This window comes from Strigops habroptila, chromosome 7 (assembly GCF_004027225.2).
Source record: "Strigops habroptila isolate Jane chromosome 7, bStrHab1.2.pri, whole genome shotgun sequence".
NCBI lineage: Eukaryota > Metazoa > Chordata > Aves > Psittaciformes > Psittacidae > Strigops > Strigops habroptila.
In genome coordinates this window covers 43,187,393-43,199,995 of record NC_044283.2, presented here as the reverse complement: position 1 = coordinate 43,199,995, position 12,603 = coordinate 43,187,393, and the positions used below count along the sequence as shown (strand labels likewise).

At 38.3% G+C, this 12,603-nt stretch overlaps 1 protein-coding gene across 6 annotated transcripts in view; it reads left to right on the top strand.

Annotated features, from left to right (window-relative positions):
* The window catches only part of RAPGEF2 (Rap guanine nucleotide exchange factor 2), a 187,696-nt gene extending 177,237 nt beyond the window's left edge, over positions 1 to 10,459 (top strand). For 4 of the 6 annotated variants that reach the window (XM_030491922.2, XM_030491921.1, XM_030491924.1 and 1 more), the window contains 4 exons: positions 1,954 to 2,179; positions 3,757 to 4,316; positions 6,892 to 7,197; positions 8,434 to 10,459. In XM_030491922.2, coding sequence (XP_030347782.1) covers positions 1,954 to 2,179; positions 3,757 to 4,316; positions 6,892 to 7,197; positions 8,434 to 8,459 — 1,118 coding nt within the window. In that variant the 3' untranslated portion in view covers positions 8,460 to 10,459. Of the gene's footprint in view, positions 1 to 565; positions 674 to 1,953; positions 2,180 to 3,756; positions 4,317 to 6,891; positions 7,198 to 8,433 lie in introns of all 6 variants that reach the window. The other 2 variants (XM_030491925.1, XM_030491920.2) reach the window with 2 other exon arrangements.
* The last annotated feature ends 2,144 nt before the right edge of the window (positions 10,460 to 12,603 follow it).

The following is a 12,603-nucleotide window of genomic DNA, read 5'->3' as shown; positions in this document are numbered from 1 at the left end:
AATAACTAATACACAACATTGTACTAGCAGCCTAATTATTCAAACACTGGATATTTGGGTATTAGACGAATGATATTACACATTGGAGCTTTTTTGATTGAGTTCTTTTTAAGTGACTTCGTAGGTTTGTTTTTGGTTTTTTTTAATTGAATTTAGGAATTTAAAAGCCTTTATTTTTATTTTTTAAGCCTGTTTTTTCATTGTACACATTCTGGTTATGAATAGACAAAACAGCAAATGGAGGCATTTTCCTGTAGTTTAAACAACAAGTCCCCTTGGAAGTATGATAGTCTAGTTGTGTTGCACATAACTTCTAAGTTATTTTCTTTTCAGTATATAATAAAAGTTCAGTTTAATAGTTGCATGATATAATGTTATGGTAAAATACATATATTGAGGTTGAGTTCTCATAATAGAAGTTCAGAATGCTAGAGATGAGTGTGTTGGAGACTTTCCTGTAGCAATAACTGTCCCTAAACTGCATAGGGATCATAAGGATTTGGAACTCATGTATACTGCTTTTTACACTTTCATATCAAATGGATAGCTGAACCCTTTTCTTAAGATGGTGGTAGGTATGGCTCCAGACTGAGGGACCTAACCAGTTCCTCCTCTTCTCTTGGAAGTGAGAACAGTAACAAGAATAACAATTCACCAGTGGCCTCTGGGATGGGTGGGGCTTATGGAACCCAAAGGGGAAAAAGTAAGTCCAATTGGATTACCAGAGATCTGAAAATGGGAGAGATGAATATGGCAAGAAAGTACAAATACCTATCCAAAATCTCTATTGAAGTGATTTTTACTAAGATCAAATGGAGAAGGATGTAGAGAAGACTTAGATTATTACCTTCAGTCCTTGTAAGCTATCATCATGATTTCTCCCAAATACTACATGAGCAAATAGTGAATTTATACAAATATGGTAATGCCTGTGCATTCCTTGAAAAAGGAATTGGGATTCTGTACTTGGCTCGTAGTGGGAAAAGTACTTAATTTTTGCAAAAAGCAAATAATAAACATGATTATAAATGAAAAAAATAAACAAACCTTGATTTGATGGTGACATGAAGCTGATAGTATGTTCTTTCAGACAAAAATGACAGCATTAATTCCATGTTCTTAGCAAGTGAATTGAGATGGCTCAGTTGAAGTCATCTTGACACTTGTAGGCTGAAAGCAGAAAATGAAAACTGCAGTTACTTGTGGAAGTGTATTGTTTAATGATCTTTAACTTAGCTGGCAAGAGCATTCAGCACAACTTTGTTTAATACTAAAACAAAAGCTGAATTTGCTGAATTTGCTTCTGTGACAAGGTTTGCAGATTTTATCTCAGTCTGGCAGTGTCAGTGCTACCTCCAAATTACAGTATAATTCTGGTAGTATATGCTGTTTGGAATGCAGTGAGTTAGCAAAGAACCACAAAGAAAGCTTGAAAATCTGGCCCATCTCAGCCAAGATACGTAATAAGCAATCAGCCCTGACATCAGGGCTTTATGTTGTATCTGCTGTTCAGCTCTGAAGTGTAGCTTTGCAGAACAGAAAAACTGTGTAAGAAGGTCCCTTGGAGTGCTTTAAGCAGTAATATTGTCCAGTTCACCTCTTTCATTCCAATCTTGGAGACAACATTTACATACAGGCAGTTGTTTGGGAAGTGAGATTTCATAATGTGGGGATACAGTATGATGATGCATTTGAAAATTACTTGGGAGGGCAGAGAAGGAAGGCGAGCCATTTGTTTCTCAATAAGTAGTGCTTGTTCCCACAATCTTAAACCTCTTAATTAGAGACAGAATATACACAGTGTTACATAGCTCTGCTATGTATCTTTATTTTCTGCTTCAGTGTAAATGTAATTGTGATTTCAGTTTACTGTAGTAGCAGTCTTGCTGGCTACCTGGCAATAACTGAGAAGTCTTCTTGCAGAGTCTGACTAACATGACGTTCCCTTTGCAGGCTATACTTTGGCTCCTAGCAGCACGGTGGATAACTTTTCAGATTCTGGTCACAGCGAAATTTCTTCCAGATCTAGTATTGTCAGCAATTCCTCTTTTGACTCTATGCCAGTCTCTCTGCATGATGAGAGGAGACAGAGGCATTCTGTCAGCATTGTGGAGACAAATCTTGGTGTGGGAAGGATTGATAGAAGAATCATGATTGAACCAGACCAATACAGCTTAGGGTAGGAATTTTATTTGTGCTTACTTACTTTATACTTTCATATGTATGTGCCATGTATGTCTATATTTTTTCATGTACCTTTCCTTGTATCTATCTCAAATACTATTTTTTTTTTCCACTGCTCTTAAAAATTGCTATTTCAATGATGTGTTTTGTAATAATGCTCTTTTTTCTGACAAGAAAAGGTTTCGCACTCCTGAGTATGTGGTGAGGTCTACAGCAATAAGAGTTTCTCTCAGTAGACCTTATCATCCGAGCATTTAGTAGTGCTGTAGATTATCCTCTTTTATGGCAGACTAGTATGCTGGCCTTTTTTCTAGATGGGAAATCAACTGAATTAGATGAGAAATTATTCATACAGTTACTCAGTGATCAAGCTAGTAATTTTCCAGTTTATTTCAAAGAAAAGTGCGTATTTATCTAACTCAAAAATATTTTACCCCAAATATCTCTTCTAGTCAACAATAATTGGAAGCTAAAATTTACATTAGGCTGCTGGATTTCTAAGTAATTTTCTAGGTAATTAACTTCTGTAATGGCGGAGAAGCTAGTGCTGTGAGGAGTTCTCTGAATCTCTAGTAGTGAGCCTTGGTCTGAAAATAACTGGAGGTCAGGCTCCTATTTAGTCTCCACTGACTTTTCTGAGCTGTTATTTGGATGCTTCAGCCTTCCAAATGATTTCAGGGTTTTAATCCTGCCAGGTCTTATGCATGGTAGGCCTGTTCTAAGACTGGTGTACTTCAGTTTTGGGAATCCCAGGCTATGCAGACTCTTTAATCAGATGTCTTAAATATTTGGAAAAGCAGGCTTCCAGTCTGCATAGCAAGCTGCCCTGGAAGAACAAATCCCAGGAGCCTGGATAGCTGCTGAACAAAGTGACACTGTTGGTTTTCTCTAGTGCTATGTAAAGTGATAGTGTCAGGCTTATTTACTCGCTGAAAGGCTACAGAGAACATACTTGCTCTACAAAGTAGCATGTGTTTCCAAATGAAGGTTAAAGTAAGTTTCCATTTGCAAGAACTGTTGAAAAGTTGGCTTTCAGAGTTCCCTAAGCAGAAAACAAATTCTGAAAAGCTGAAACTTAAACCTGAATATCAGCTACCTCCTGCTAAAACTTCTGATCCTTTGCTTCACATGGCTGGGAAAGCAGTATGAACCTGTCTGTCAGTCTGTTTCCCTTTATACATGTCAATGAGTTAAAGGCTGCTGCAAGGTTAGGATTTTACCTTTTGAAATGGCTCCTCTGAAGTCAGGCTATCTATCCAGTAATTGTTTTGTTGAGGACAAGCTTGAAAAGGAGGTGTGCTATTCACAAAATTGAATTAGTCATTAATGCAAGTAATACTTAGTTATGAATTGCATCAAAACCTTCAATCATAGAATCATAGAATAGTTGGGGTTGAAGGGCCCTTTTAAAGATCATCTAGTCCAACTCTCCCCTGCCATACCCACCCCCCCCCAAATGTTTGCTTTTCTCTTAATTGTTGAATTCTTCGTGTGTTGTAAATGATCTCCAATTCCAATGCTGGATTTATTTATTTTTATTATTTTTTTTCCCCCTTGTCAATGTGCATCTAGCTCATATGCGCCACTGTCAGAGACCAGAGGCCTGTATGCTGGAGCAACTGTGCTTTCTTCTCCCAGTACAGAAGAACTGTCACAGGATCAGGGGGACAGAGCTTCACTTGATGCAGCTGACAGTGGCCGTGGTAGTTGGACTTCTTGTTCAAGTGGTTCTCATGACAACATACAAACAATACAGCACCAGAGAAGCTGGGAGACTCTGCCTTTTGGACATGCTCATTTCGATAGTTCAGGCGATGGGGCAGGACTGTGGGCCTCAGGCAGTCATATGGACCAGCTGATGTTCCCTGATCACGCCACAAAGTATGGCAGGCAAAGCCAAGGTAGGGAGGGCCTTGATCAAGCACAGTCCAGAGCAAGCTGGGCATCCTCAACAGGATACTGGGGAGAGGACTCAGAAGGTGATACAGGTACCATAAAGCGGAGGGGTGGGAAGGATGTTTCCAGTGAAGCTGAAACCAGTAGCATAACATCTGTACCAGCAGAGGAGTCAAAGCCAGCTCCCATGCCCACTCATATAGCAGTATCATCAAGTAGTACAAAGGGGCTTATTGGTAAGTTAAGTTTTGTTTATCATGAAGTGTTTTAATTAATTTGCTTATGGCTCTTCATATTGTTCTAAAAGTGCATTTGTTTTGTCTGGTTTGATTTTTAATTTTCAAAGCAAAACCAAACATTTTTCAGTCTCTCTCAGATTTTCCCCTCTAAGTAACTGTGCATTTATTGCTAGGGAAAATATCACTTATTGTTAAGTCTCAGCACCTTTGTGTTTCTAGAGAGCCTGCCATACATCAAAAAACTAGCTCAACTGCTGGACAGTGTATTGAGAGGCTGATGTATTTAGATGTCTGTTCTGAAATGTGAATTTCTCTTCACAGTAAGACTCCACATTCTATATTCAGAAATCTTAATAAATGTGGCCTCATTTCTTTTTTTTTTTAGAAGTGTTTTACTTTATACATCTGTATGACTTGCCTGATAATTTTGAATATCTTAACTTCTGAAAATGGGATCACTTTGTGCTTAAATACCAACAAAAGTGTTTCTTTGGACTGCTGAATATGAAGAGGTTCCTAAGAAGTTAGAGCTGTTGAATGATTTATAATCATTCAACAAAAGAAAGATCAGATAATATATAAATTAATATATGAAGGTGTCTTTGGCAGAGCTTAACATTTTTCTCATACTGTTCCTTCTGCGCATCCCAGCCCTTGGGCCATCCAAGACCTCTGCATTTTGGTCTCTTTCCTTCCTTTCAGTCCTCTTCAGTTTGCCTTTCTTCAGGTTAATATGAAGAACTGTTTAAATCCATTTTGCACTGACACAGCTGAAAAAGTCTGCCAGATTGAGGTCATGCTGAGACCACTGTGATAAACTGCTTTTCCATTTTCTGTCCCAGTATTTTGCTTAGCAAAGGCCCATTGCCTCAGAGTGTGGGTGCAGACCTGAATCCCTGAGCTATGAAGAGGAGGAAGCTGTTCAGTTTGGGACTTTAGGTTCAGATTCATGCCACTCACTAATTTTACTCTTTGATACCCTTGGTTTCCACCAGAATGTGGAACAAGCATGCTTCCAAATTTTCCTCTCAAGGCAGCGCTTGCCACATTTTTAGAGACTTGAAAGAACGGGAGACCTGAAAAGTCAAACCACCCATTTCCATGCACTTCAGTTCTATTAATTAATTATCCTGCAAATATAACTGCTTATCTCTGTCCAACATAAGCCACTATTTTTACATGGTTCTTTTGCACTGAGTAGACATTTATCTTCTGCAGTATTTCAGTAAAATTTTTCTACAGATTTTCTTCTGCATCAAAGTTACATTTCAGAAATATTTGAATAAAATTTCTCAGAAATGTCTTCATGCTGCTTTGTTCCATTGAAACAATTTGTCAAAGAAAAATACTTATATTCGATTGGAAACTGCTTGGCTTTGTTACCAAGACTTTATTTTTAGTCTATAAAAACTTGCATCCAAGTAGCACTGGTCCATTTTAAGCTTGTACTTCCCTTTCAGTCAGTTCCATGCTGCCTAATGCAGAGTGATGTTGTCATCACCACTTGTGCAAGAATATACAGTGTATGACAAGCTATGGAGAGTAAATTGTCTATATCAGTGTTTTTTCATGCTGTGTTTGCCTTTGTACTGTGAGTTAAGTGGTCATGTGCTGAAGGGCTAGACCCACAAAAAGTGTTCAGTATTAAAGTCCCAGCTGACTTCTTTAACCAAACATAACTCCAAAATAGTCACACCTATCTGCTTTTCATCCCTGCAGATGCTAAACTTTCTTAATCACTGTTTCCTCCCTGGAAGTTCTCTGCAAGCTTAGAACTTCTAAGTATGCCCGGAGTTAAGCCTTGTTCGGGTAAACAGTTACACCTCAATGAGATCCACAAACTAGGTGGTGGTCTTTCCATCTCTTATATAAAATCATATTTAATCATTGTTCTTAAAGGCATACTTTCAAGTTTTAATTTTGGAGATAATACAACTGTAAGAGCAGCAGGAGTACAACTGTAACAGCAGCAGGCAGTAGTGCATACAGAAAGTCTGAAGATGAAGCCCACTTCTCTTCCTTACCTTTTGGAACTGTAGCTTATGTCTCATTAAGTAGTAAGAGTTGTAGGAAGAAATAATGTATCAGGTGCCTTTCCCCCCCACTCCGATGCTAAAAACAAGAGATGTTAGGTACAAAGCCCAGCTTCAGGATTAAGGCAGTCATGTGTTTGGGGAGATGTCAGTATTCCTGATGTTTGCCACTTATGGGGACTCCTGAGTCTTCCACATTACTTTGATCAGTGTATATTTTACTCTATATGATTCATAGAACAGCTTAGGTTGCTAACTTTGAGCAAATTCCCTGTGTAATTTGGTGAATTTTACTAGACTAATGCTTCACTACTGGAAGAATAGCTATAACCTGTGTATGTTTTTTATTCGATACTTTCTTGCGTGGTTTATTTTTCAAGACCTTATTGTCTACTGTATATTAGTTAACTTTTGTGCTTCAGATTTTCTCTTCCTGGGGTGTTGAGTTGGTTGATGTTTATTTAACTTTCACTGTTTATTTTCCTTTGAGCAGTTTTCCTCTTATTATCTGTCATAATAGTCTGTTGTTTTTCCTGCAGCACGAAAAGAGGGTCGATATCGGGAACCACCTCCAACTCCTCCTGGATATGTAGGAATACCTATTGCTGAGTTCGCAGAAGGTGGCTCCCATCCAACCAGAAAGCCTCCAGATTACAACATAGCACTTCAGAGGTCTAGAATGGTGGCACGGACATGTGAGGCTCATGGGACATCAACTCCGCAGCAGCAGTCACATGGCCATTCAACTAGCAGGCCTGTGAACAAACCTCAGTGGCATAAACCAAATGAGTCAGATCCACGTCTTGCTCACTATCCATCTCAAGGGTTTTCTGCAGAGGAAGATGGTAAATTTCTAATTGTTAGATTTTGAGTGACCTGCATGCAAAACCGGTCAGTGCTTTCACAGACACAAAGCAAATTACACAAATGTGTTCAGCCATTGAAATTCTTGCCATAATTTGAGCCCTCTTTCATTTTTCAAAACTTGCTATTGACTTTTTGGAAGGGGAGGAATTCAGTTAATTCTTAATGTAATTTAAAATTTGGAATGTAGGTCCACCTGAATTTTGGTCAACCAAGCAGTTGGCTTAGGCAACTTCTCCGGAGGTGCCTATGTTCGCCAGGTACAGCCCTGCCTGCCCTGAAAGTTTCCAGCATACCTAGTGTTTGGCACTAGCCATGTATTTAATGGTCAAAAATTATCCTGGTCTGTGGAATACCTGCCCATCTGCCCCACAGAGCATTGTTGGTCAGGCTTATTTGGATAGTCACTCACATTCTACCTGAAACTCTTACGCTGTAGGCACTGGCTATTCTGTACCAACTGCTTCATATAATGACCCCACTACTCTTTTGCTATCTCGCTTGCCCAAGTTTGTCTGCTTCTTTATGCTTTGCTATAATGATAGAAAGACTATGTAGACATAGTCTTTTTGTTTTTCTACAGAGTGCAAGCGTAGCTAGTTTGCATCTTTAGGGCTGGTGCTCAAAATTTAGGCAGTCAGTGCCCAAATTACACACTTGAAGGCTTTGTTTTGCTTAATGATGAAGACTAACATTCCCTTTCCCTCCCTAATGCTTAGTTACCAAGGTTTTATGTGCAGGATGAACTCTGCAGTTGAACATAATGGAAAAAAATTGAAGTCTACCTTAATCAAATTGCCTCAAACTTTGAAAATTACCATGTCAGAGATATTTAATTGTTTCTACCGAAGATGACTAAAGCTGCACCCGGGTTTTATGCAATCTTAATTTAAATAAATCACAGATGTATATTCAGGGAAAAATATAAGATGGCTTTATGAAGCTATTGGATATCTAGGCGTAGCTGTTATGTTCCTCAGGCTGAGGAACTGCACCTAGCTCAGTTATAGCAATTGTCTTATTTTGTTTGAGAACAAAATTATGAAGGAATACTTCTCATGAGACCTGAAATGTATAGATATTTAGATTGGTTTAAATGATATACCTAATACAACGAAATGGAAAACACATGAGCACCATACAGGTTTTTTCATTCAGTAGCAGTCTTGTTCTATATGAACTAAATTCTATTTTCCCCTATCCTGTTGTGTTTGCAGAAGATGAACAAGTTTCTGCTGTCTAAGACTTGGGCTTTTCTGGATCCAGAGTGAGCCACCTTAAAGGAGAGCACAAGAAGACGTCCCTAGAATAGGAGCCTTGGAACTATAGTTAAAGGATGGTGGACCTATTTGCCTCCTTCCCTGCCTTAAAGCAGCATGGGGCTTCTTCCTCTGCCCCTCCCTCTTCTGTCCCCTCTCCCCTTGCATGTGAAATACTGTGAAGAAATCGCCCTGGCACTTTTCAAACTGTGTTGCTTGAAATGCACAGTGCAGCAATCTCCAAGCTACCACTGTCGCTGTCTGCCACATCACACAGTATCATTCCAAATTCCAAGATCATCACATCAGGATGATTAACTCTGGCTGCACTTCCCAATGCCTGGAAGGGTTTCTTTTCTAAAATCTTCCTTTTAGATTTTAATTACAATCCTAGCACTTAGTCTCGTTGGGATAATGAGATAAGCTAGTCGTCAAATTACATTTGGCCTTTAACCTACAAAGAGAGAGATGCATTGAAATCCTTCAAGGAGGCAGTGCTTATTTGCTTGTTTACAATGCCTTTGTTACAGTTTTGTATGTTTGCGTTTCGGAGATCAGCTACTGCATCTGCATAGTGATTACAGTATTATTTCATACCTGTAAGTAGGGTTGCCAGCCTGAGCCTCCTGGCAAAGATGTTGCTGTCACGTGGCTGAGCAGGGCAGAAGGGAAGGCAGAGGTTATGGGATGCAGCCTTTCCTTGGCCGTCTCACTTCACTCTTAATGTGCCCCACCCTGGAATCTTTAAAAGCTTGGACATGTTAGCGGGAATGGCATCCTCAGCCAGGTCTAAATGCAGAAACAGGTTCTTGCAACTGGCTGCTGGTGGAAAGAGGACACTGTGTGTCTCATACCTGTGCCTTGTGGAATACAGGATGGCAGACTGAAAAAGAAAGTGTCCCATTCTAATGAGACAGATGGCAACCCCACCTCTAAGTTATATGTTATTTTTATTTTAATTTTTTTTTTTTTTTTTTTTTTTAATATATAGTAGTTATATTAAAAGAAAAATTAACTGGATAACATTGCAGTGAAGGAAGTTGGGATGTCACAGCTCATCTCAGCTGTTAACACTGATCTAATAATCTCCATCTATTGACTTTGGCATTAGGGGATAAACGAGCCTTTAAGTAATGAAAAATAACACGGTTAGGTTTGCCAGCCTTTGCAATGTAGAAATAGTCACAACTGTTAATGGCTTCATGGAACACTGCATGTGTAGAGAAGGCCAATGTGTAGCAACCACCTGCTCACAGCTGCTATTAACCCTATAATGACTGAAATGACCCTCCCCTCTATTTTTGTGTTGTTTTTGCACAGACTCCGGAGAAGTGAAGGCTGCCAATCCGAGTAGTACTCAAATGTGAGGAACTGCTGGTCTTGGATATTTTTTTTTTTGCCATTGAACTCAGCTGATCATATTGATCAGTAGATAAACGTAAATAGCTTCAACTTTTAAAGATCAAATTGCAGTGTTTTTTCACTGTATCAAACAAATATCAGTGCTTTATTTAATTCTCTCTCCTGTAGTCATAGCTTTTGTCTATTTGCTTATATATCACATTGTCAATTATGCATTTGTAATTTTACATGTAATATGCATTATTTGCCAGTTTTATTCTCAAGGCTATGGACCTCATGTGCATATAGAAATACAAAATCCTAGCTCTATCACAAGTTGCACAAATGTTATATAAGCATTAAGTAATTGTAGACCATAGGACTGCTAATCTCAGTTCGCTCTGTGATGTCAAGTGCAGAATGTACAATTAACTGGTGATTTCCTCATACTTTTGATACTACTTGTACCTGTATGTCTTTTAGAAAGACATTGGTGGAGTCTGTATCCCTTTTGTATTTTTAATACATAATTGTACATATTGGTTATATTTTTGTTGAAAATGGTAGAAATGTACTATGTTTATGCTTCTACATCCAGTTTGTATGAAGCTGGAAAATAAATAAATATAACATTAATGAAGTCCATATTGATTCTTATGCATTTTACATGTTCCACATGAACAAATTTATGAAAAAATTTTACTTCTCTGTGTATTAATATTAAAGGGAAATTGCCAAGTGATGTGGGCAAACCATTGGTGTGGAGTTTTTCTTGATATACACTTGTGCTGCTGATAACTTCTGGAAAGTTTGGTGTGTGTACTGCTGAATGAGAATGACTGATGTTATGTGTCCCCAGCAGGAACATTTGAGGTGTCAAGAGAGGACTATAGGTATGGTCTTAGGTATATATTGAACGTAAACAATATTAAAGGAAAGATTGTGGTGATGTTATGTTCTGAATGGTGTGAAAGTAAGAAATACATGTTTTAACGTTTGGAAATGATCCATTTGATTTTTTTACCAAAGAAGGTATTTCAAGCAATGAAGATCACCCAGTAGCACCCCCAATAGTAATAGCTGACGTTAGTTCAAGGACAAATCTGTAGATTTTTTTTTTTTCCCCCAGAGGTTAGAGTCATTATTTCCAGTAGCATGCAGAAGACTGGGTTAAAATGTCACTGCTAAAGCTATTATCAGCTGTATCCCATTTAGCTTTAAAATGCTTGACAGGTGTTGTTTCCAAATCTAAAATTAGTTCATTGCAAAGAAAAGCAGCAAAATGCTCTGTCTAGATTTAAGTCTTCTTAACATAACCATAGAAACATTCCACACTGAATACAATCAGAAAATTAAAAATCATTGAAAATACAGGACTTGTGCAGATTCTCCTTTTATCACTGGAATCTCTAGGAAGGTAAGGAAATAAGTTATGGAGATGCAGATATGTATGGGGTGTGGGGGGGTGGAACTACTCTGTGAATCTGTGGCTTATACTTGTTGGGTATGTTACAACAACCTAGAGAACCACCGTTGGTCCTTAGTAGAATGACAGTATATTTTTACTTATCTTACCTGCAAGTTTGTCCTTTGGTAATACTAAAGGTAATTTCTCTTAGCGACCTGTGAGGTATGTGAACTGTTTGCACATTTGTCAATTTTTTTCAATATACTTGATACAGTACTGAATTCTCTATCCTCCTGTTCATGCTTCCCTTCTGAACACATTATACAGAAACATCCACAACACTCATGATCCAATACACGTAGCTCATTGTGGATTGGGAGATAAAGAACACTTCACACAGCAACCGATTCAGTTGAAATAAAGGCCTTGCTATGGTGTGTCTTGTTGTGAAACAGATTTGATAGTTGTTCTAGCACATGTAATACATTTGTACTTACTGTGTGGCTGCAGCGAGATGCGGACAAGTAAACTATCAGTTGCTGGAATTTGGTGTTGCGTTTACCAAAATCACATGGAACATTGAAATCTAAGGAAGTTTCTGTTTTTGTCTGAAGAAATATCATTCAATTATCTGTACTCTTTTATTAAGTATTTTTTAAATGATGAGGCAAAGGCTGCTTCTTTCTTGAAGTATATTACACAGTGGAGACAACATAAAAGAAAAGCTGAGGTACTGAAGATACTGCTTTAATGGTTTAACCTTCGTCACCTGGACAAGCATGTGAGTTTTACATCTGTATATCTAAGATTAAAATATTTGGTTCACCTAAAGTGGGGGACAGTGTTGCTATTTCAAAACAAAACAAAAAACCCTGAAAGCACTCTATTTGCTTCAAGACGCTGTGTGTGCTATGATGATCATTATTAATTAGTAATTTAGTCCAACTTGATCATCAAGAACTGCAGCAGCAGTCTCTCTCCAAACTGGTACTTCTAACAGCACAGTTTAAGCACAGGTTTTTCCCACCTCCCATGCACGTACATAGTTTGTTTTACTTGATATCATCTCTACCTTCATTTTATTCCTTTGTGTGTTTAGTCCAGGATCTGTAAACAATTTTCTGAGACTTCTCAGATTCTCGAGGTTTTATTAGCTCAGGCTAGTGGATTGTTTGTTCTCCTCACTTTTCTCATACGTTTGTTACTCTTCAGTCACCTGCTACAGCTCCTCACATGGTAGCTTCACCAAATCTTGTTCCTCAATCTGTGATAGTCAATACTCATTCTTTCAAAACTTCTTGGCAGGATACTATGACCATTTTCGTTAGTCTCTGTATTTAATGACATTTTCCATATTGAAGAAGAATGTTCTACTTTGT